The following is a 26,541-nucleotide window of genomic DNA, read 5'->3' on the forward strand; positions in this document are numbered from 1 at the left end:
AGGTCTCAATAGCCACGCCGTTAAAACGCAGCTGCCGTGAATTCTGGTGGAAGAGCGGTCCCTGAGACAGGAGATCCTCTCTGTCGGGAAGAGGCCACGGAACGTCCGCCAGCATTCGAGCAACGTTGGAGAACCAGGCGCGGCGAGGCCAATCCGGGGCGATGAGAATGGTCGGTGTCCCCTCCGCCTCGATCTTGCGCAGCACCTTCGGCAACAGAGGAAGTGGAGGGAAGACATAGAGGAGGCTGAATCGCTGCCATGGAGATACCAGCGCGTCTACTCCGTACGCCCGCGGGTCTCGAGCGCGGGCTAGAAACACCGGCACCTTGTTGTTGAGCCGGGACGCCATTAAATCCACGTCTGGAGGGCCCCATCGGTGGCAGATGTCCTCGAACACCTCCGGATGTAGAGACCACTCTCCCGGATCCACCTTGGTGCGACTCAGAAAATACGCCGTCCAGTTGTCGACTCCTGGAATGTACACTGCCGATAATACTGGAACATGAGACTCCGCCCATAGGAGGATCCTCGCCACTTCCCGCATCACTGCCCGACTGCTGGTTCCGCCCTGATTGACGTAAGCCACAGCCGTGGCATTGTCCAACTGAACACGCACCGGGCGAGATGCAAGGAGAGGAGTCCCGGTAGACGGGATTCCTCCGTCGACCAGACCCCCTGAACTGTGAGGTTCCGGAGAACGCCTCCCCAACCGATGAGGCTGGCATCGGTGGCGACTATCGTCCAGGAGAATGGAAGGAAGGACCTTCCTGATGATAGGTTCAGGGAGGACTGCCACCAAGGGAGAGACGCCCGAACTTGCCGGGACAGGCGGACGGGAGCGTCCAGACCCCGAGAGGTCTTGTCCCAGAGGGCAAGGATCATCTGTTGTAGTGGTCGAGTGTGGAATTGGGCATACGGAATCGCCTCGAAGGAGGCGACCATAAGTCCCAGAACCCGCATGCACTCCCGAATGGTGGAACGCGGAGATCGTAGAAGGAGCGACACTGCCAGTCGAATCTGGGAGGACTTGGAATCCGGAAGAAACACCCGAGAAATCGAGGTGTCCAAGACCATCCCCAGGAAAGAGAGTCTCTGGGAGGGGCGCAGAGAGGACTTGGGGAGATTGATCAGCCAACCGAACCGTTCTAGGGATTGAACAGTGATTCGGACGCTGTCATCGGCCTGTGGAAGAGACGGGGCTTTTATCAAGATGTCGTCCAGGTAGGGCAACAAAGAGATGCCCCTGGTGCGAAGAGGCGCCATGAGAGGCGCCAGAATCTTGGTAAAAACTCGAGAGGCAGTCGCCAACCCAAAAGGCAGGGCGACAAACTGGTAATGACGACCCCAGATGGCAAAACGCAGAAAGCGATGGTGAGACTCTGCAATAGGGACGTGTAAGTAGGCGTCTTGAATGTCCACAGACGCGAGAAATTCTCCTGGAAGCAGAGAAACAATAACTGAGCGGAGGGACTCCATGCAAAACTTCCGCACCCGTAGAAACTTGTTGAGAAGTTTCAGATCCAGGATCGGACGCACCGACCCCGCCTTCTTTGGAACAACGAACAGGTTTGAGTAGAAACCTGTCCCTTGTTCTTCCGGGGGAATGGGGGAAATGACACCACGGTCCAGAATAGAAGAGACCGCAAAAAGGAGGTCCAAGGCCCTGGACGGATCCCCCGGAACGCGAGAAGGGAAAAAACGTTCCGGCGGACTGGACGCGAACTTCAACTTGTAACCGGACGTCACAATTTGCAGAGCCCAGGCGTCTTGAACGTGAGCCCTCCAAACCTGTTGAAAGGAGAGCAGACGGCCCCCCACCACGAGGGGTGGGGGCACCCCTTCATGCGGAGGGCTGCTTGGGAGCAGGAGGACGGGCTGACTGCGCCTGTGGTCGCCAAGAGGGCTGGGGCTTGAAGAAAGGCTTCTTGCGGGAGTCCTGGGATCCCCCAGCAGACGAGGACGACGACGTCCTGGCAGTGAAGAAGCGACTAAAGGACTGGACTCGGAAACCTGAAGCCCGAGATCGAAAAGGGCGTTTGGTCGTGGGTTGAGGCAGATGAGTACTCTTGCCCCCCGTTGCGGCAGAAATGAACTCGTCCAACTGGGCCCCAAAGAGCCTGGACCCTTCAAAGGGAAGGTTAGCGAGGGAACGCTTGGATGAAGCATCAGCATCCCACACCTTTAACCAGACCTCCCTGCGCTGAATGACCGAGAGGGCCGAAATACGGGCAAAGAGGGAGTCGATGTCCATCGAAGCCTCACAGAGATATTTAGAAGCCTGAGACATTTGGAGGATAAAATCCAGAGTGTCTGCAGGGGCGTCCTGCTCCGTCAGATCCTGGTGGTGGCGCTGCAACCACGCCGTAAGGGCTCTGGCGACCCAAGCCGACGCAAAGGCCGGTCGCAGGGAAGCGCCTGCCAGAGAGAAGATGGACTTGGAAAGCAAATCCAGACGTCTGTCCACCGCATCCTGCAGAGAGGAATCGTCTAGGACAGGAAGGGCCGTGTTCTTGGCTAACCTGGCCACCGGAGGATCTACCTTAGGGGAAGAAGTCCACTTTTCCACTGTGTTAGAGGGAAAAGGGTAAAGCGTATCCATGCGCTTGGTGGCCGAAAATTACTGATTAGGGCGGTCCCAGGCCTTTGATATGACCGCGGTGAATTCCTCATGAACGGGGAACACAGCGGACACCGTTTTTTTGGGTGGAAAAAGGGAGAACTCCCGACTAGTGGAGGGAGGAGAATCCCCCTGGATATTAAAAGTGTCACGGACAGCCGCCACCAATTCGGTTACCATGGTGGAAAGCTTAGGCAGGGGTTCCCGCTCCGTGACTTCGTCCGATCCGGACAATTCCCCTTCGGATTTGCGCTCCCTGAGAGAGGGAGAGTCAACCGGGCATGCCTCAAGGCGGGGGGGAGAAGCGGAGTCATCCGAGGAGGAATGCTGCCGCTCACGCTGCCTCTTACTAGGTGGAAGCAGGCAATACTTATCTGCTCAGTATGCTCCCTCGATGTCCGGACCAGCAGGGATGCACCTCTTCAGACTTCTGACTCCAACCTAGAAGAACAGTGCTCTGGTGGAGGGTAGGCAGCAGGTGTCCCAGCAGCTGGTGGGATGCCAGAGTTGACAGGTTGAGCCTGGATCCACTTTTCTTCTGTGGGGGAATGGGAGGTAGCCAGGAAACGTCAGAAGACAATGGCAGACACTCCACGGGGGCCAGGAAAGCGCAATGCTGACCTGCGTCCCCATCTGAAAACAGAAAAAAATAACAAACGGGAGAAGAATAAGCGTCAACCTCCTTGATCGGACACTAAGCAAAGACTGAAGTCCTCCTGGAGGTGCCTGGGGGTATAGCCCGAGGAGGAGGAGCTTCTTTTTTTGCATAGTGTCCCTCCTAGTAATACCTCTAAGCTATACCCATGGTCTGTGTCCCCCAATGGAATGTACGAGAAATGTATACGTCAGCACTTTCTATATGTAAATAGTCATGGGTGGTGGAGGGAAGAGGAATCACACTGTCCTATCAAACATGACCGACATCCAGGGGTGTCCGATGTCAACACTACTTGTACCCTCTGGGCATATGCACTGAAGCGAGGTGTACCATCCACAACCTCATCTGCACACGTGCTGGATCCCACAGGACACTGCATTTGGATTTGCGGCTCATTGGGAGTGTCAGCGCACCCGTCATCATCCTTTGTTGTACCCCAAATATGGGCAGTATACAGATAAAGCCGAGGATGGAGCTCTTTGTTTGACTGCACATAACTGGAGTGTACAAGTAGCATCGATGTCAAGAGTATGTTAAGAGTATTTCTAAAAGGCTTTTACAAGCAGTATAACATCATAGTGTAGACCAGAACTCTGCAGACAGGTTCACTTTAGTTCCTGCTTGCTGTCAGTTAATGAAAACAGTCTTGTTCACCTCCAAAGACTGAAAACCTATCCTGATCATGTTCATGGCATGTTTCCACTCACTAATTACATGCAAAGATCTTGAAAATAAAAACTAAGTATATAACAATGTTTACCCTCTTAGCGCAGCGATGTCGTGGGCACCCGGCTCTTACTTATGGGATAGGAAATATCTCCAGGCCCAGCAGTTTAACCCCTCAGATGGCACAATCCATGAAAACCAAGCAATGTAAGAGGTTAGACAAAGGAAAGGCAGCTCCCTCAGTCCCCTTAATGGCAATCATAGGTGCCAAGTACTTACCTAAAACTGTATTTAACTATATTTCCTAAATTATATATATATATATATTATATATATATTATTGTACAATCTACTCACCAGTAACCGATCTTCCTTGTCAGGGGCCAAAACAGTCACTTCATCTCCACTAAACACCACATCAAATTCACTCTTCAGGATTGTGCCTGAGGGCTTGCACACTTTATTTGTTTCCCAAAGCTATTAAAAAAAAAAAGAAAGAAAAAAAAAAAGAGAAATGTATAATGGAGTATATTTTTAGAGAGGTGACCTAATTGTACGGCACTTACTTGCCAGCAGCTGATTTTCTACCATTTTTTTGTTTGTTTGGAGCCTGATAAATGCACAAAGGCTCTATAGGATTTGTCTCAACAAAGAAACATCGTAGTAGTCTCATGATATCATCATTCCAAAGCCAGTAACACACTGGACGTTCCAATTTCCCTTCTACAAAACATGGATGTATATGGACGTCTGGATGGCATGCCAGTGTGTCTGTTTTAATTCGGGACCCATTGATTTCAATAAATGAGTCTTCAAAGAAAAACTGACAAAAATGTTGCATGCTGCTGTTTTTTTTGGGCCAACCCCTTTCGTATTTATCACCCATTTGGTAAAATGCTTTTTAAGTATCCCAATAATATCTGTTACTTTATTTTGAAGCATCAAACTTATTGGAACTAGAATATTTTTTTCCCCACATGCATACATATATCTGCATGCAAGTCATCTGGAAATAAAATGTTATTTAAAGGGGTTGTCCGAGAAACTGAAAAAAATAAAATAAATGGCGGATGGCCGGGCATAGTGTGTGAATTAATGGGATGGAGTAAAACAAGAACTGGGATGATCAGCGCAGATGCAGGCGTTTTTTTTTTTTTTTATTTATTTTATTTATAAACTTAATATGCCAGGCCGTTTACTATCTTTTTCAGGCTCTTTGATAACCCCTTTAAATAATGACATACCGTAAATCAAGAAAAACTATTCTAAAATGTTTTCTCCTTTTACACATGATTATATAAACATAAAATAACCAACATTTCCTCACATACCTTCACTGTCTGGTCATCTGAAGACGTCAAGAACGAAGACCCTTCTGGAAAAAATTTGACACAGTGGACCCAACTTAAATGTGCATTGAAGTCGGCTATTTTTGTACTGGAGTCTATATCCCACAGCTAGAAAATCAAATGACACAAAGGAAAGTTTTTCAGCAATAACGAAACGCACATGACAAGGTTGCATAACTTTGTAGATTCTGAATGTAGTGTGAATCTGGTTAGAACAGCTTTATTCAAAGGCATTTGTGTTTCCTATATCTTCTCTAAAGCCAACTCCACTCTCTAGAATCACATGTACTTTTTACTATGGTTTTCAAATCTATAATGACTGTTATATTAAAAGGGTTGTCTAGCAGAATGATAAAAAAAAATGCTTTACCGCTTCCCTGCTGATGCTTACCAGGTACCCGCTGATCTGCACTTCCTCATCCTTGCTCAACACGCAAGACAAGCCTGGCTGAGTTAGGTTACCGCAGTGGTCAGGAATTGTCTGACATTTGGGGAATTGGTGGGGTAGGTGTGACCTCTCTTATTTTTTCTTAACCCATTCTGCCCCCCCTCCCCAAAATAAATAAATAAAAATTTGAAATTGTGCTAGACAATTCCTTTAAATACTTAAAGTCCTACAATATACATTTATTACCTACCTACAGACCAGGTGATAAATGTCTGATCACTGGGACAGCCACTGATCACCAGAATCAGGGTCATGAGCTGCATGTCCGCTGATGCTGCATATAATGTCTCTAGGGTGGACAGACTCCGCTACCTTCATCAGTCCCATAGACCTTAATTATGGCAGCAGCATGCATGTTTGACCACTGTCCCACTTAAAGTCTTCTTCAGAGCAGACATGCAATGAGGAGGAATGGTGGGCTAAGGACCCCCATTCTAGTGATGAATGGGGGTATCAGTGATGGGTCTCCCAGCGATCAGACATTTATCACCTATTCTTAAATAGGTGATAAATGTTTATTGTGAGAGAATCCCTTTAAGCATATAGAGCCCTTTAAAGCTGATGCAAGATTTAGATAAATCTGTACATTTATATACAGTTGCAAGAAAAAGTATGTGAACCCTTTAGAATGATATGGATTTCTGCACAAATTGGTCATAAAATGTGATCTGATCTTCATCTAAGTCACAGCAATAGACAATCACAGTCTGCTTAAACTAATAACACACAAAGAGTTAAATGTTACCATGTTTTTATTGAACACACCATGTAAACATTCACAGTGCAGGTGGAAAAAGTATGTGAACCCCTAGACTAATGACATCTCCAAGAGCTAATTGGAGTGACGTGTCAGCCAACTGGAGTCCAGTCAATGAGATGAGATTGGAGGTGTTGGTTACAGCTGCCCTGCCCTATAAAAAACACACACCAGTTCTGGGTTTGCTTTTCATAAGAAGCATTGCCTAATGTGAATGATGCCTTGCACAAAAGAGCTCTCAGAAGACCTACGATTAAGAATTGTTGATTGCATAAAGCTGGAAAGGGTTATAAAAGTATCTCCAAAAGCCTTGCTGTTCATCAGTCCACGGTAAGACGAATTGTCTATAAATGGAGAAAGTTCAGCACTGCTGCTACTCTCCCTAGGAGTGGCCGTCCTGTAAAGATGGCTGCAAGAGCACAGCGCAGACTGCTCAATGAGGTGAAGAAGAATCCTAGAGTGTCAGCTAAAGACTTACAAAAGTCTCTGGCATATGCTAACATCCCTGTTAGCGAATCTACGATATGTAAAACACTAAACAAGAATGGATTTCATGGGAGGATACCTCAGAGGAAGCCACTTCTGTCCAAAAAACCCATGTGCGGCCATCTCAGTGAGCAGTTAAGCAGTTAAAAGAAATAGGAAGAAATAGAAATAGGAAAAACAAGCAAACAGCAGGTGGCGCTAAACAGATAGATTATTAGTGAATAACTCAGTGGCTATGCAAAATTTTTAATTATATGCAATTACAAAAGTCATCAGATCCAGATGCTGCCTTGAAAACTGTAGAATATGCCCATATTGATATATGCTATAAAGCAGCTCATAGTCATTCATACATAGCAGAGGAGTTTACAATCATATATAATGCAGGAAAATGTAAACTAATGCAAGGTTTTAGAAAACATCACATGAACAAATGTGGAAGGAACAGATACATTACCTGGACAACATAATGTGACAGTGCCATTGCTACAATCTGATTTGTTGTGCAGAAGTCACAATACAGTATAGTGCTCTGTTCACACGCTTCAATCTCAGACACAAGATCACTGCTTTCTACATCAAAAATCTGTGTTGAAAACATACAGGGTTATTTGTGCATGACGCATTTTATCATAAAAACTATGAAAATTATAAATATCTGTCCTCTGGAGTTATTCACTTTTCATTACAAGGATGCAATGATGATAGGCTGACCACAGAAATGTTCCACTGCTGGAAACCCAAAGATGGGAAAATCTGGCAATTGTCCAGTTCCCTAGCAGCACCACCACACATAACAGAGCCACAAGTAACAATCCAAATTAAAAGCTATGTACACCTCTGGGGCAATTTTTTATTATTGCATTGTACTCTTTTTGAGCTAAAAAATATTTTTAAATGGGTCTTTATTAAAAACATGTAACCTTTTTTCTGTACAGAGCTTAGATGCTCTAATAGAAGGATCTAAATTTTCTCTCTCTTCTGTCAGCTAGCTAATCTGACGGGCTCCTTATCTCTGTTCTCTGATATTATAAACACTCGTTATAGCTCAATCCTTATCTTACTGATAAAAATACGGCTTAAGGGGAACCTGTCATCTACTTTATGCTGACTGTACTGAGGGCAGTATAAAGTAGTGACTGAAATGCTGATTTCAGCGGTGTCACTCATCAGCTAAAAGTAACTGGTTGCCAAGAACCAGCATCATATTCATTGCACCCCAGGCCTTGAAAAAAGTCAAATCTACCTGAGAAGAGTCAGTTATTCATAAGCTCCTACTCTCCCTCCTCATCTGCTGATGATTGACAGTCTTCTCTTTAGTTTTCTCCCTAAAAGAAAACTGTCAATCATCAGCACGTGGGCGGGGAGAGCAGGAGCTTATGAATAACTCTAAATACCAACTATTGCTTACCCTTGGCATATGTAGAGGCACCTCAAAACTTTAATTATTTACAAGTGGTCCATAAGACTAATAAATGTTATGTTTTAAAAGCAGGAATTGGCATATAAAACAAAAAGGCATTATTGGTCTTATGGACCACTTGTAAATATTTATGAATAACTCTGACTCTTCTCAGGTAGACTTGACTCTTTTCAAGGCCTGATTATGATGCTGGTTCCCAGTAACCACTTACTTTAGCTCATGAGTGACACCGCTGAAATCAGCACGTCTGTCACTAATTTATACTGCTCTGAGTGAGGGCAGCATAAAGCTGATGACAGGTTCCCTTTAAATAAGTGTTTATGACCTGTTAGTAAAATAGAGATAAGGATTATTAGATGACCCACACAAAGTGAAATGTACGATTCACACAACTAGACAAACCGTTAACCCTTTGTGACAGAACGGCTTAATATTTTTAAAGAGATCCTGTCACCTCTCCTGACATGACTGTTTTAGTAACTACTTGCACTCCCCATGTGATAACAATTCTGGAGCATCTGTTCTTATGACTCTGTGTTGTTCCATTCCTGTATTATTCCTGCTAGAAGTTACAAATAAATTGCCAGCAGTCTGCAGTAAAGGTATTGCTGGGTGTTAGCAGTAGTAGGCGTGTCTGACTCTATCCAATCAGTGCTGCTGTTGTCAGACTGTGCAGGGACACACCCTCAACTGGTAACTCCCATCTGTACCTTTACTGCAAGCTGCTGGCAATTCATTCATAACTTAAAGTGGAAATAACAGAGGAATGGCTCATCATAGAGGCATAAGAATAGATGTTACAGAATTGTTATTTTACAGGGAATGCAAATAGTTATTAAAACTGACAGGACAGGAGAGGTGACAGGTCACCTTTAATGAAGACCAATTGAAAAAATGTATTTTAGCCTAAAATAAGTAAAAAGCAATCATAAATAAAAATTTGCCTCCGAAGGTGTACATAGCCTTTAAAGTCATTGGGAAAAATTCAACACATAAAAACACAGACACAGTAACAGACATAGGGGTAGACTGGAGTCTTTGTAAGGGCACAGCCACATGGTTGATTTTCCTGCCGAAGATTTGTCCCAGATTTTGCTGCTGGTTTTATATGATGCATAGCAAAAAGTGCAATTTGGGGTGGAAAACATAAATTGACATGCTTTAGATTTAAAATTTGCACCGCAGGTCAATTTACGCTGCAGATTCTTTCTGCAAAATGTGGATGAGATTTCCTAAAATCTCATCCACTTTGCTGACACTGTAAAATGTGGTGGATTTGTTGTCTTCACTGCAATTGTCCCATGAACACATACCGTATGGCTAATTTCAGACGAGTGTGTCCACTGCATTAAATAGGCTCTGTGTGGGAGCGTGATTTCCCATTATGGACACTGCTCCTGTGACATGAGTGCACGACATTTTAATGATTTATAATGCTGTGTGCCTCTGTTCGATCTCCCCTGCAATGATCTGTATTCACATGATGCCGTCAGTACAAATCATTACAGCAGATGTCGGGCAGAGACACACAGCATTATAAATCATTATAATGCTGTGCACTCATGTCACAGGAGCAGTGTCCATAACAGGAAAACAAAGTCTCACACCATGCTCCCCAGTGGACACGTTCATCTGAAATTAGTCTAAGGCCCCATTTACACAACAGTATTTTTGCTCCACATCCGATCCCCATTTTTTGCAGATCAGATACAGACCCATTCATTTCAACGGGCCACAGAAAATGCGGACAGCACACTGTGTGCTGTCCGCATCCATATGTCCGTTCCACAAACCCGCAAAAAAGATAGAACATGTCCTATTCTTGTCTGTTACGCAGACACGGATAGGCATAGTTACAATGGGTCCGCAAAAAAAAAAAAAAACTGATGCAACACGGACATCACATGGATGTCATCCGTATTTTTTGTGGATCCGCGTTTCACAGAGTGTAAAATACATACGGTTGTGTGAATGCACCCTAAAGATCATGTTTCCACACTGCAGAATTTTTCCACACACGATTTTACCATGTATTTCAACACAAGGCATACAAGGGATAGAATCCACAGCAAAATCTGCAACATCTTAAGATTTCAACTCTCGCAGTGTGTGAATATGGCCTTCTAAAACATGGCCTAAAGATGCTAATAGAAACTGTGTAACACCTGGGGTGCTGTGTGTGAATAAGCACTTACATAAAGGCGATTACGTGCGGTCACCATAATTCTGGAGCAGTCATTAGACCAAGAACAGCATTTCAGCAGAAACTGAGATTCATCATTTTCTTGGAAAGACACTGCAACATCAATGGTCTTGAACTCATTAGCAGATGATACATCCCAGAGCTATGGAAGGGGAAATAAAATAGTGTATCAATAAGGCCTGTATCAGACCAGCAGATGAGGCTGGTGATTGTCAGGAAGGAACCTTTCCTTCCTGACAATCGCCTGTTCATCAGTGGAGGAGACCGCTGTTATTACATACAGCAATCTCCTCCACAGTATGGGAAGGACTGATTGCTAATGCCATCGCTTGTCCCCATACAAAATCATATGCCGGCAGCAGACCGTGATTAGACGGCACAATCTGCAGCAGGCAATGAATGATTTTTTAGCCTGCTTAAATATTGCAATTGCCCAAAGAACGAGCGTTTGCTAATTGGCGGCACTTTTACAAAGGCAGATCATTGCTAACGTGTGTTCCTATAAACGCTTGTTAGCAATGATCTGGCCAACTATCTGCAGGTCTAATACAGTCCTAAGTCACCAACTTTCGGCATCTTAATTGCTCTGATAAGCACTACAATTATAGTCTAATCTACTTTCCATTTGCTTCATAACTCACGAAGTCTGGTTTACAGGGCATTTAGACACGTTGAGCAAGCAGGCAATTATTGGGAAGGTACCATTCCTTCGTGATAATTGCCTGCTTGTCAGGGGAGGAAAGAGCTCCATTTACATGCAGTGATCACTTCCACTGTATGGACGTGTGTGATGGCTCCTGCTATCACTGGTCCTCATACAAATTCATTGTTTGTGGGCAGCAGATCACTGTTCACACAGCACAATCTGTTGTCCAGAAACGATGGAGTAATGTGCTGCATGAAAGTTAATTTCACCCGATTAACAAGCATTTTGCTCATTCATCAAGTGATCGGCAGCGCGTTTACACAGGCCAATCATTGGGAAATCCACCATTAGGCTCGGTGCAAACTGGAATCGTCATTTCTGTTTTTACAGGATCTGGATCAATGCAACCTCCAGCAAAAGCCAATTCAAGCCGAAATGAGACAAAGTAGCACACCGCCTTCCTATTGGCACTTCTAGTTTGGCATAATCTAGCTATAGTCCATAAAAGCCCATTGTGCTCTTTGACTTACAAAATGGCTACCTTCACATGATCTTGGCTGCTAATCCGATAGGTTGATAAATACACTACTGTCACATTTGTGTACATACCGCTTGCCCTTAGGTGGAGACTACTGATGGTGGTAAAAAGTAACTATTATGGTGATGTCAGATGAAGCATCAGTTGTTGCATGGCCAAGCCGTGGGTCCATGCGGCTTGCTAATGGCCAGTTTTGGCCACATGGTCTATCAGGAAACTGCACAGCTATTAACAAACTGCAAGGAGTAAGCACTTCTTTCAATAACAAGCCATGTGGACCTTCCTCCGATTGCACTTGACTTGGCCATGTGGCAGCAATTATACTTGAAAGCGCCAGTGTGGGATCCAAGTTTATCAACTCTCGCACTACCCATTATTTTATCCATGTTGGACATGAGTCCAAGTTTATGAAAGGTGGTGAATAGTGTTGAGCGCGAATATTCGAATTACGAATATTTATCGCGAATATCACAACTTTGAGAATTCACAAATATTTTGAATATAGTGCTATATAATTCTTTTTTCGAATATTAGTCTTTTTATTTTTTTACTTCAAAAATCGGCAATGTAATGATCGCGTAATATGCAAATACAGTCGTGGGTCAAAAAGGAATATATAGCACTACCGTATATCGAATATAGTGCTATATATTCCTTTTTGACCCAAGCCTGTATTGATCGCGTAATATTCGCATATTACGCAATCAGTACATTGGCAATTTTTCGAGTAAAAAAAAAAAAAGTTAAGTATAACGAAAATTCTAATATTTCGCCGAATATTCTACAAAACATTCGTGAAATATCGCGCATTCAAATATGACCCCTGTCGCTCATCACTAGTGGTGACCAGAATGTAGAAAATTCTAAAGTGTTAAAAAGCAACAGAATTAAGGCTCATGTACACAGCCGTATGTATTTTGCAGTCCACATTAAAACAATGCCTTTACTTTTCCACAAAACAGACAAGAACAGGATATGTTCTATTATTTTGCAGAACGGACTTATGGACAACATACGGATATGGAATGCACAAAGAGTCATGTCATGTTTTTTTGCGGCCCCATGGAAATGAATGGTTCCACATACGGGCTGCAAGGAAAAAGGAACGGATACGGACAAAAAATATATGTTCGTGTGCATGAGCCCTTAAGAAAATCGATGTGAAACTTAACAAGACAAGCGTAAGGCTTTGTTCACATCACCGTTCAGCCTTTCCGTTCTCCTACTCCTAAACGGAGCAGGAGAACGAAAAGGACGGAGAAGGCACATAACTGAGCCAAACTGAGCCCTTAGGACCCCATAGACCAGTGATGGTGAACCTTTTAGAGACCGAGTGCCCAAACTGCAACCCAAAACCCACTTATTTATCGCAAAGTGCCAACACGGCAATTTAACCTGAACACCAATATCATATATCTTCCATGTACTTTATCATTTAGCTATAATAACCTTCCTACATTCAATGTGCTGCCTGTGCTGTTCATAGCATGTCCTGCACTGATGAATGTCAGGAAAAGTCTAAGGCATATTGGTACACCATAGACTTTCTCCAGGGTGCGGGAGCCCACAGAGAGGGCTCTGAGTGCCGCCTCTGGCACGCGTGCCATAGGTTCGCCATCACTGCCATAGACCATAATGGGGTTCGTTATGTTCCCGCTCAGAAGATGATTTTGAAGCGGAGACAAAAGTCAGGGATGCACAACTTTTGTCTCCCCTCCAAAATCATCATCTGAGTATAAACAGAACGGACCCCATTATAGTCTATAGGGTCCTAAGGGCTCCGTTTGGCTCAGTTACGTGCCAAATCCATTCTTTCTGTTCTCCTGCTCCTAAACGGAGTAGGAGAATGGAAAGGCTGAACGGTGATGTGAACAAAGCCTTACCCATGTATGAAATCAACTGCATTATTTGGCAATGCCGCTGCGTTTTACATAACTTATGAGCAAAGAAACAACAATGTTATATTTCGTCCATAACACCAACATAAAACTCACCTTTAATGTGCCATCCATAGAACAGCTTGCCAAATACTTGTCATCTGGTGAAAACCTGCAATGGTTGACATAGTCTCCGTGGCCAAAAAGGGTGTTCTTACAATGCTTCTTACTAAGGTCCCACAGCTGTGTACATTCAAACAGAAAAGTGTTACAGGGGTTTCATTCACATATTCATTTATATCCAAACATACATAGGAAGTGACGTGTAAAGATTTAATAAAATGACTAGAAATACATTTACATTGTATGGCCATGTGCACTAAGACAGCTTTAGCCTGCTGCTGCTCCAGGCTCATGAAGGTTGGCCACCAAAAAAACGTGGCATCTACAATCACATAGCACATATTCTCACAGTTTTTTAGGAGTCTATAAGCAGGAGTCTGTATCTCAGCTTTCCCATGAAGGGTTTTTTAGCATATTAAATAGATTATTGGGAAAATTCCAACAATAAGGATGCCTGGCCCCCTGAGAACAGTGAAGAAATTATGTTCACTATCCATTAAAATCAATGGGAAATACAGTTTTCAAACACTATAGATTTATATTCCAATGCCCTATTAACAGTACATACATACAGATGCCACTATTGACTGAAAAGCTACTTACTTTTTTAATTTACTTTATGCTACAAAAATGCTCCAGTTGTGAGATATTCTCTTCACTTCATTATAATGGCGCCCCCCCCTGGTGTTTAATCTGCACAGTAATGTGCATATCCTCCTACTCAAGTGGTCGCACATACTCAGTTGTATCCTTCAACTGCCATCAGCCTTATTTATTTTTTAGAAAATGTGACAGGTACAGGGAGAGAGCTGCAGCAGAAAGGTCACTCCTCTTGAGCTGTGATAGGGAGAGAGCTGCAGCAGAAAGGTCACTCCTCTTGAGCTGTGATAGGGAGAGAGCTGCAGCAGAAAGGTCACTCCTCTTGAGCTGTGATAGGGAGAGAGCTGCAGCAGAAGGGGCACATTCTCTTGAGCTGTGATAGGGAGAGAGCTGCAGCAAAAAGGTCACTCCTCTTGAGCTGTCATAGGGAGAGAGCTGCAGCAGAAAGGTCACTCCTCTTGAGCTGTCATAGGGAGAGAGCTGCAGCAGAAAGGTCACTCCTCTTGAGCTGTGATAGGGAGAGAGCTGCAGCAGAAAGGTCACTCCTCTTGAGCTGTGATAGGGAGAGAGCTGCAGCAGAAAGGTCACTCCTCTTGAGCTGTCATAGGGAGAGAGCTGCAGCAGAAAGGTCACTCCTCTTGAGCTGTGATAGGGAGAGAGCTGCAGCAGAAAGGTCACTCCTCTTGAGCTGTGATAGGGAGAGAGCTGCAGCAGAAAGGTCACTCCTCTTGAGCTGTGATAGGGAGAGAGCTGCAGCAGGACATCCCCCCTGAGCTGCTATGCGGAGGAAAATCTAGTATAGCAATTGGAGCAATGAATTTCAAAAGAGAAGTGTCACGTGACTAGGGTCCTGGGAGGCCGATTGACACATACTTTGGAGTGATAAGTATATTATATATGTGGTAAGTGATTTTATATGTGTAATGCAGGAAGGTGGCATTGCAGGATCCGCTGGGTCCCAGAAAACCCCTTTATACATACCAATAGCAGCAAAGGAGGAATTCATAAAGTAATTATACCTTTATGGTTTTATAGATTTTTCCCTTTTAGCAATCAGGAAATAATAGATATATTATTATAATTAATTTCACTTAATCTGCCCTTAATGCTAGTTTTGTATTGGCTGGCATTAAAACACCTGTACCACAGAAAGCTCGGTTCGCCTTAACAAGTGATAGTTACTGCTGAAAATCCTTTGATATTTCAAGATCAAGCAGACTAATAGTAATTATTTCTGCATTGCCTTACAGACAACATAAGTGTATAGTAATTACAGAGCCATTACTTTCTGCCCCAATGAGCTTGCTTAGCAATTACTGGAAAAACACGCAAAAATATGCCTGTCCAAAATGGCAGCGCTATTCTTTCCACTTAGCTAAAAATAAAAACGCCAAACATAAACTGAAGTAATAATAATTACAATGTGAAGTATAAAAAAAAGGTTGTCATACTTTGAGCAAGCAGTCATGAGAACATGTGGCAAGGAGAGTAGGAGAGCCTCCATTGGTGAACTGGCAGCAGCTGACCACCTCCGAATGTTCATCATAATTCTGTATCAGGGTCCCCGTCACCGCGTTCCATATCTAAAGGGAATAAAGTGAAAATCAGACCATATACAAATATACAGCTTCGGAATGGTACAGCAAAAATAACGACCCAAGACAACAACAGATTATTAGCAACACGGAATGCTAAAATATGAACCTTTTTAAAATGAAATGTATTAGAAGATGCGCTCTGATCAGATGTATTACCCCTCAGGGGCATATTCACAACCAGAAAATTATTTACCATAGACTTCAATTTAATCATTGCTTTTCATATTTAGGCACCACCTAGAGCAGGAAAGACTTCCTCAGGATAGCTCATCAATATCAGATCGGCAGGGGTCCGACCGGCAGATCGGCTGTTTGAAAACCTGCAGGCCACAGCAATTGCAGCGGTTTCCCCATTCACTTATATGGGACAGCTCTGTCTATAAGTGTATAGGAAGGAGCAGTCCCACAGAAGTGAATGGGGGCGCCATACTTGTAAGTGCTGCAGCGAGCAGGTAAACAGAGCAGAGATGGCAGCACTGCTTTCTCTTTAACCCCTTCCCGACCGCCCATTGACTATAAACGTCCTGGGCGGTCGGGTTTATCTCTGATCGGAAGTTTTAAAACGTCCTTTCAGAGATTGCAGCTGCACACTAGTCGTGCAGCTGCCGAGTGGGGAGCCCGCTGTCAGTGACAGCAGGGCACCCCAGGGATCACTGTATACATAGCGCTGTGTATACAGCAAGGAAGCGCTATGCCGCTTCCTGCCCCGGCCCAGTGGTCATGTGACCGCCAGGGGAGTGCAGGAGCTGCCGGGTCTTCCATAGACCTCGATCAGCCCTGCACTGAGGCTGTGGAGCACTGTATAATGCTGTACAGTCTCTCTGGGGGGTGTATTTCCCCAGTAACTGGGGATACTATGTCAGCACCAGTTACAGGTGAAATAAATAGTGAGAAAAAAAAAAAAGTCTCCCAGAGGTCTTGTATGACCTTATGGGGTATACAAAGAGTGTAAAATTAAAAAATAAATAGTGTTTTATAAAAAATAAAAATAAATTTTCACATGTAAAAAATAAAATAAAATTCCCCAATTAAGTTATTTAAAAAATGTTAAAAATAGAAAAAAAATAATAATAAATAGACATATTTGGTTTCACCGCATTTGTAACGGCTCTATAAAAATATCACATTATCTACCCCATCAGGTAAACGCTGTAAAAATAAATAAACATTAGCTTTTATAGTTAGCTCACCTCCCAAAAAACATTATGCTAATCGATCAAAAAGTCGTATGCACTCCTAAATGGTAGCAATAAAAAAGTCAACTCATCCCGCAAAAAATTAGCCCCCACACAAGACCATAGCCACAAAATTTTAAAAATATGGCTCTAACAAAATTGCAACACAAAAGCATGATTTTTTTTTAAAAAATGCTCTTATTGTGTAAAACGTAAAAAAAAAAAAAAGACATGATTGGTATTGCAGTCAGTAACAACTCGCTCTACAAAAATATCGCATGATCTACCCCATCAAAACTAATAAAAATGATGCCAAACATTTGTCCATCCAGTTCGGCCTGTTATCCTGCAAGTCACCTCACAAAAAACATAAATATCAAAACAAAAAGTCGCATGTAGCCCAAAATGGTAGCAGTAAAAATGTCACCTCATTCGCAAAAAAAACAAGCCCTAACACAAGACCAAAGCCAGACATTTTTTTAAAATATGGTTCTAAGAAAATGGCAACACAAATTATTTTTTTTCCTAAAAATCTTCTTATTGTGTAAAACGTAAAAATAAAAAACTAGACATATTTGATATCATTGCATCCGTAACGACTGAATCTACAAAAATGTACCCTATCAAGTGAATGGTGTAAATAAAAAAATGTAGAAAAATTACAAACAGCTTTTTTTGCGAGTTCACCAAAAAATTAGATAAAAAGCTACCAGAAAGCCAAATGTACCCCAAAATGGTGCCAATAAAAACTACAGCTTCTTCCGCATAAAATAAGCCCTCACAGAGATCAGAAAACAATTTTTTTTTTTAAAGTTATCGCTCTTAAAAACCATGACAGAAAACTCCATGTTAGAAAATCCAGATGCAGCTCCTTCCCTTTTGAGCTCTGGCGTATCCCTAAATAACAGTTTACGACCACAGTTAGGTTGTTACTGTATTCAGGAGAAAGTGGGTAGCAAATTGTGGGGGGATATGCTCTGGTTATCTTTTTGCAAAAAAGAAAGTTTGGGCCTAAAGCACCATTTTCTTGTAAAAAAAATAAATTTATTAATTTTTCATTTTCACAGCCAAGGGTTATAAAGTCTATAAAACACCTATTGGGTCAAAGTGTTCGCTACACCCCTTAAAAATTTCTTGGGTGGTGTAGTTTACAAAATGTGGTCACTTTTTGGGGGTTTTCACTGTAGAGGTACCTCAGGGTCTCTTCAAATGCAACATAGCGCCCTAAGACCATTCCAGCAAAATCTGCCGTCCAAAAAACATATGGCGCTCCTTGCCTTCTGCGCCCTGCCGTGTGCCCATACATAGGTATAGGACCACATATAGGGTGTTTCTGTAAACTTCAGAATCAGGGAAATAAATATTGGAGGTTTGTTTTGTTGTTAATTAACAATTAAGTTAATTAAAATAGAAAATCTGCAAAAAAAAAATAATTCCTGTGGAATACTTGAGGGTCGTAGTTTCTAAAATGGGGTATTTATGGGTGGTTTCTATTATGTGAGCTCCTCAAAATGACTTCAGAACTGAACTGGTCCTTAAAAAAATTGATTTTGGAAATTCTTAAAAATTTCACAAAATTGCTTCTAAAATTCTAAACCTTCTAACGTCCTAAATTTTTTTTATGACATTACTAAAATGATGCCAACGTAAAGCAGACATATGGTGAATGTTAATTAATGAGTATATCATGAGGTGTATCTGTCTTAGGCCTCATGCACACGAACGTTGTTTGTTTTCAGTGTCCATTCGTTTTTGTTTGCAGATAGGATGCAGACCCATTCATTTCAATGTGTCCGCAAAAAATGCACACAGCACACCGTGTGCTATCCGCATCCGTAGGTCCGTTCCGTAGCCCCGCAAAAAAGATACAACATGTCCTATTCTTGTCTGTTTTAGGCATTGTTACAATAGATCCGCAATAAAAAATAAAAAAAACGGATGGCATACGGATGTCAGTTTTTTTTTTTTGCGGACCGCAAAACACATTCGGTCGTGTGCATGTAGCCTTAAAAGCAGGGAGATTTAAATTTAGAAAACAGTGAATTTTTTTAAATTTTCATAAACTTTTGGATTTTTTTATTTTTATAACAAGGTGAAATATATTGACTCAAATTCACCATTAACATGATGTACAATGTGTCACAAGAAAACAATCTCTGAATGGCTTGGATAAGTAAGGCTACTTTCACACTCGCGTTTTGTGCGGATCTGTCATTGACTGTTCCGTTCAGATAATACAACCGTCTCCATCCGTTTAGAACTGATCCGTTTGTATTATCTGTAACATAGCCAAGACGGATCCATCATGAACACCATTGAAAGTCAATGGGAGATGGATCAGTTTTCTATTGTGCCAGATTGTGTCAGTGAACACGGATCCCTCCCCATTGACTTACATTGTGTGAGAGGACGGATCCGTTTGGCTCAGTTTCATCAGACGGAGCAGCGTTTTGGTGTCCGTGTCCCAAGCAGAATGGAGGCAAACTGATGCATTCTGAGCGGATCCTTTTCCATTCAGAATGCATTAGAATGCAAACTGATCTGTTTCAGTTCGCTTCTGAGTGCCCTGAATGGATCTCACAAACGCCAGTGTGAAAGTAGCCTAAAAGCTTTCCAAAGTTGTTACCACATAAAGTGACATATATCAGATTTGCAAAATTAGGCCTGGTCAGGAAGGGGGCAAATGTTCCAGTCTGGAAGTGGTTAAACAGGATAGGTCTTCAATAGTAAAAAGCGGACAATCCCTTTAAATCACATTTTTATGTTAAAGGGGTCTTTTGAGATTCATATATTGATGACCTATGCTCAGAATAAGTCATCAATATCAGACCAGTGGGGGTCCGACTCCTGGCACCCCCTCGATCAGCTGTCTGAAGAGATAGCGGCGCTCTTATGAGCCATATGGCCTCTTCCAAGGCCAGTGATGTCACTTCATTGCTCACATGGCCTATCTGCATCTCAGTCCCATTCAAGTGAATTGGCCTGCAGTCTCGTTATGCTGGACATTGTATAGCGGCTGTGCTTAGCATGCTATGACAAGGCTGCTACTCGGCTAATCGGTAGGGGGTGCTGGGAGTTGGATATTGATGACCTATCCTGAGGATAAGCCATCACTACTGAAGTCTCAGAGAACCATTTTAAACTTTTTTTTTTTACATTTTTAGCGATTTTCCATAACATGACATTTTTACACTGGCCACCAGGACTAATAATATGCTGAAACTTCCTGTTCTGTACAGGTAAATTTTCGGTAGCAATCACATTATCATTACATGCAGAATTACAATGACGGATAACACATCTGTATAGACGACACATAATCCACCATTGATAATGGGTGATGTCACAGCGGGTGATGCCACAGCTTATCCACTCCCTCCCAACCTCTGCACAGATCTAGGGTCAGACTGGAGTTGCTTCAGCCCACCAGAGGAACTTATTTTCTGGTAATCTGATGGGCTAGTCTGACGCTGCATAACCCTCATATTCCCTCAGCAGTACAGGGTAGAAGGAGTCACTCTCCCTCCCCCTGTGCCGCGCTGCCAATGAGAGACAGGAGGAGGAGGGGTGGGCGGGTGCACTGCGCCACCAATGACAAAGTCTAATACAAATACAGGAGGGTGGGGGATGAGGGCGCACTGCGCCACCAATGTTTTTAATACTGGGGAGGGCGCACTGCGCCAACAATGATAATTAACGTTTAATACAGGAGGCGGGTGTGTCGGCGCAGAAGCACATTGCCGGCACCCAGCCTCTGACAGGGAGCTGCGATCAGCGGCAGCAGTTAACCCCTCATTGGTGGCGCAGTGTGCCCTCCCCAGTATTAAAAACATTGGCGGCGCAGTGCGCCCCCCCCAGTATTAAAATCATTCATTGGTGGCAAAGGCAGCTTCTGATCAGAGCCCCAGCAGTGTAATCCTGGGGCTCCGATCGGTTACCATTACAGCCAGGACGCTACTGAAGCCCTGGCTGCCATGGTAACATCCCTGCTGCTGTGTGTACTATGCACAGGGCAGCAGGGAGAGTGTGAAGTCCTATTCACCCTAATAGAGCTCTATCAGGGTGAATAGGACAAGGGATAAAAAGATCCCAGTTTCTAGCCCCTAAGGGGGGAAATGGTTATTAAACAAAAAGTAAAAAAACAAAACAAAAAAAAACTAAAAAACTAAATATTAAGTATAAATCACCCCCTTTCCCAATTTTACATATAAAATATATAAACAATAAATAAATAAACATATCACATATTGCCACGTCCGAAAAGTCCATTCTCCTATGTGGTGAACGCCGTAACAGAATGTTGTTATTTTTTTTTTCAAAAATGAAACAGAATATCGGTTAAAGTTATCGGCTCTCGGCCTGAAAGTTCACAGGTTATCGGTATCGGCTCTAAAAAAAAAAATCTATATCGGTCGATCCCTAGGTAGTAAGGCTACTTTCACACTGGTGTTTTGGTTTCCGTTTGTGAGTTCCGTTCAGGGCTCTCACAAGCGGTCCAAAACTGATCAGTTTTGCCCTAATGCATTCTGAATAGATAAGGATCCGCTCAAAATGCATCAGTTTGCCTCTGATCAGTCACCATTCCGCTCTGGAGGCGGACACCAAAAATCATGTTTTAGTGTTTCCATAGTCTGAGAGCCATAATTTTTTCAGTTTTTGGGCGATTATCTTAGCTAGGGTCTCATTTTTTGCGGGATGAGATGACGGTTTGATTGGCACTATTTTGGGGTGCATATGACTTTTTGATCGCTTGCTATTACACTTTTTGTGATGTAAGGTGACAAAAAATGGTTTATTTAGCACAGTTTATTTTTTATTTTTTACGGTGTTCATCTCAGGGGTTAGGTCATGTGAGATTTTTATAGAGCCGGTCGATACGGACGCGGCGATACCCAATATGTATACTTTTTTTTTAATTTATGTAAGTTTTACACAATAACAGCTTTTTTAAAACCAAAAAAAATGATGTTTTAGTGTCTCCATATTCTGAGCCATAGTTTTTTCTTTTTTTTTGGGCGATTGTCTCAGGTAGGGGCTCATTTTTTGCGGGATGAGGTGATGGTTAGATTGGTACTATTTTGGTGGGCAAACGCCTTTTTGATCGCTTGCTGTTGTACTTTTTGTGATGTAAGGTGACAAAAAAAAATGGTTTATTTAGCACAGTTTTTATTTTTTACGGTGTTCATCTGAGGGGTTAGGTCATGTGATATGTTTATAGAGCCGGTCGATACGGACACGGCTATACCTAACATGTATACTTTTTTTTCCCCCCTATCTTTTACCAATTTTTTTTTAACTTTATTTGGGGAAAATTAAGTTTTTGTTTATTTTTACTTGAAACTTTTAATTTTTTGGGGGGAAAATTTTATTTTTTCAACTTTTTTTTCACTTTATTTTTTGTCCCACTTTGGGACTTGAACTTTTGGGAGTCTAATCCCCTTTACAATGCATTCCAATACTTCTGTATTGGAATGCATTGGCCGTATGAGTAATACTGTGTGTATTACTAATACAGCTTCCGGCCTGTGAGATCCTAAGGAAGGCATCGCGCTGCCTTCCATGCCATCGGGTCCCCTCTACAGCCGCATGGGGACCCGATGGCACCGCCGATCGCCGCCGCAAACCTTGAATTGACCTGCGGTTTGCTGCGATCGCCGATGCGGGGGGGTCACATGACCCCCCCCTGCATTGAGACAGGATGCCCGCTGAATGATTTCAGCGGACATCCTGTTGCGATTAACCCCCGCCGCAATGTAATTTTAAAGTTAGGACGTACCGGTATGTCGTGGGTCCTTAAGGCCTCGGCAAACATGGCGTATCGATACGTCCCAAGTCCTTAAGGGGTTAAAAACCTTTTTCAACAAAAACAACAAGCCCCATTTTGGGGAAATGCAAATCACTAGAATGAAACCTAGTTTAACCACACGAGCCATTCTAGTATGTACTGTACCCTTCGTCATTGTCATTCTCTATATACTAATAGAAATGTTCAGATATGAACAATCACAACAGGTTTTAATTGCAGCCACGGATAATAGAGAAATTTATCTGGTTTGCATGTTTTGCATACAGTGAGAGAACTTGATGCTTTCCATTAGGCTCCATTCACACGTCCGCAATTTAGTTTCGCATTTTGCGGAACGGAATTGCGGACCCATTCATTTCTATGGGGCAGCACAATGTGCTGCCCGATCACGGAATTGCGGACCCGCACTTCCGGGTCCGCAATTCCGTTCCCGAAAAAAAATAGAACATGTCCTATTCTTGTCTGCAATTGCAGACAAGAACAGGCATATTCTATTAGAGCTGGCAATGTGCGGTCCACAAAATACGGAACGCACAATGCCGCTCTCCGTGTTTTGCGGATCCGCAAAACACGTTGCGGACGTGTGAATAGAGCCTTAATCTGTACACAGAAAACAGATGGACAAGGATATAAACAGGTAATATTGCAGTTAAAAATTATATAATCAACTCGCCATTATGTCATATATAATAAAGAAGATCTTACCTTCACTTTTTTATCGGCTGAACAAGTTGCTACATATCTGTCATCGGGTGAGAAGGCACAGCACAGAACTTCATCCTCATGAGCTTCTATATGAAGCAGATTTTCCCCAGTTCCACTTTTAAAGATCTAATAAGGAGCACAAACAGAGGTCTGGCTTAGCTTTCCTGCTGGGTTACTGTATGTCTTCTAGATTATGAACATACAGATGGAGCAGACTTTAAATTCCCAGGTAACACACCACATCCCATTGAAAAATATCAGGTTAAGGCCTCATGCACACGACCGTTGTGTGTTTTGTGGTCAGCAAATTGCAAAACACGGATGGCGTCCGTGTGCGTTCTGCAATTTGCGGAACGGCACCGACAGCCATTGATATAACTGCCTATTCTTGTCCGCAAAACGGACAAGAATAGGACAGGTTATATTTTTTTTGTGGACCACGGATGCGGACAGCACACTGAGTGAATGGGTCCGCATCCAAGCCGCAAAAACTGCGGCTCGGATGCGGACCAAAACAACGATCGTGTGCATAAGGCCTAAAGGGATATTTCAGTAGCAACTTATCACCTATCCTCCGAATAGGTTAAAGCGATAGTGGTCTGAACATTGGAGTCCCTACAGATCACAAGAACCAGGACCTCCCATGTCCCTTGTTTGAAAGGATCAGTGGTCGAGCATGTGCACTGCCACTCCATTTAAAATCTATGGGACTGCTGAATATAGCAGAGTACAGTGCTCAGCTATCTCTGGCAGTCAAATAGAGTTTGAATAGAGAAGCAAAGAACATGCTCGACCATTACTCCATTCAGATTGAACACAGGACCCTGTTTTCATGATCGGTTGGGGTCCCAGCAGTTGACCCCCTTACAATAATCACCTATCCAGCGGATAGCCGTAACTTGTTGTTAATGGAATACTCCTTTAAATCTGCTACATCTGCATCCTTGTATGGTATAGTGTGTACAGAGAGAATACAGTCATGTTTATCTAGCATATGACCATTCAGATCATATTTAACCTTATCCTTTCAATGCAGTATACATTGTGGATATCATGATATAGGCACTCTACCTATTTAATCACGTGCTCAAAACTATAGAAAATATCACAGGACAATATGTAAACGTTTTGGGTATTCAACATCTTTACCAAGGAGAGAATAGAAATAGAGGATAGCCTCATTCAGCGCTGACTTTAAAAAAATAAAAAATAAATATCTGTTCATATTTTTGATAGTTTCATTCCATCTTTTTTTAGAATATTGCAGCATGCTGTACTATTCAATAAAAAGAAAAAAAAGGAAATCTGCATTTTAAGTCAACGAGAGGGATAAAAAAAACTTAGATGATTTTTGTTAAATGGACTCTTCATGGATCCTGTAAAAACGGGAGCCAAGACACCAGAGAATAATGTCCAGAGTCTTGATCCTTACACCCCTGTTTTCCCAGCTTATTTTGCCTGGGGAAGCAATGGCTATTTAAATGAAATCCAACATGCCCAACCCCTTGATTACTACCATACACAAATGGTTTATATTCAGATGACTTATCCCATGTCTATGGTCAACTTTATGTTGGTTTTGTATGATTATTATTTTTTTTGTTAAAGGGGTTCTCCGGGAATTAAGAAAATGAAAATACATAAATATTACTTCATTATAAATACACTGCTCAAAAAAATAAAGGGAACACAAAAATAACACATCCTAGATCTGAATTAATTAAATATTCTTCTGAAATACTTTGTTCTTTACATAGTTGAATGTGCTGACAACAAAATCACACAAAAATAAAAAAAATGGAAATCAATTTTTTTAACCCATGGAGGTCTGGATTTGGAGTCACACTCAAAATTAAAGTGGAAAAACACACTACAGGCTGATCCAACTTTGATGTAATGTCCTTAAAACAAGTCAAAATGAGGCTCAGTAGTGTGTGTGGCCTCCACGTGCCTGTATGACCTCCCTACAATGCCTGTGCATGCTCCTGATGAGGTGGCGGACGGTCTCCTGAGGGATCTCCTCCCAGACCTGGACTAAAGCATCTGCCAACTCCTGGACAGTCTGTGGTGAAACGTGACATTGGTGGATAGAGCGAGACATGATGTCCCAGATGTGCTCAATTGGATTCAGGTCTGGGGAACGGGCGGGCCAGTCCATAGCATCAATGCCTTCGTCTTGCAGGAACTGCTGACTCCAGCCACATGAGGTCTAGCATTGTCTTGCATTAGGAGGAACCCAGGGCCAACCGCACCAGCATATGGTCTCACAAGGGGTCTGAGGATCTCATCTCGGTACCTAATGGCAGTCAGGCTACCTCTGGTGAGCACATGGAGGGCTGTGCGGCCCTCCAAAGAAATGCCACCCCACACCATTACTGACCCAATGCCAAACCGGTCATGCTGGAGGATGTTGCAGGCAGCAGAACGTTCTCCACGGCATCTCCAGACTCTGTCACGTCTGTCACATGTGCTCAGTGTGAACCTGCTTTCATCTGTGAAGAGCACAGGGCGCCAGTGGTGAATTTGCCAATCTTGGTGTTCTCTGACAAATGCCAAACGTCCTGCACGGTGTTGGGCTGTAAGCACAACCCCCACCTGTGGACGTCGGGCCCTCATATCACCCTCATGGAGTCTGTTTCTGACCGTTTGAGCAGACACATGCACATTTGTGGCCTGCTGGAGGTCATTTTGCAGGGCTCTGGCAGTGCTCCTCCTGTTCCTCCTTGCACAAAGGCGGAGGTAGCGGTCCTGCTTCTGGGTTGTTGCCCTCCTACGGCCTCCTCCACGTCTCCTGATGTACTGGCCTGTCTCCTGGTAGCGCCTCCATGCTCTGGACACTACGCTGACAGACACAGCAAACCTTCTT

The 26,541-nt window shown here is 43.1% G+C and overlaps 1 protein-coding gene across 1 annotated transcript in view; it reads right to left on the bottom strand.

Moving 5' to 3' along the window:
• The window catches only part of APAF1 (apoptotic peptidase activating factor 1), a 98,593-nt gene that overhangs the window by 30,696 nt on the left and 41,356 nt on the right, over positions 1-26,541 (bottom strand). Inside the window, exons 14-20 of the mRNA XM_040407012.1 lie at positions 23,676-23,801; positions 15,843-15,974; positions 13,786-13,911; positions 10,600-10,749; positions 7,439-7,567; positions 5,273-5,398; positions 4,299-4,418 (exon numbers count right to left, since the gene is read on the bottom strand). Coding sequence (XP_040262946.1) covers positions 4,299-4,418; positions 5,273-5,398; positions 7,439-7,567; positions 10,600-10,749; positions 13,786-13,911; positions 15,843-15,974; positions 23,676-23,801 — 909 coding nt within the window. The remainder of the gene's footprint in view (positions 1-4,298; positions 4,419-5,272; positions 5,399-7,438; positions 7,568-10,599; positions 10,750-13,785; positions 13,912-15,842; positions 15,975-23,675; positions 23,802-26,541) is intronic.

This window comes from Bufo bufo, chromosome 1 (assembly GCF_905171765.1).
Source record: "Bufo bufo chromosome 1, aBufBuf1.1, whole genome shotgun sequence".
Lineage (NCBI taxonomy): Eukaryota > Metazoa > Chordata > Amphibia > Anura > Bufonidae > Bufo > Bufo bufo.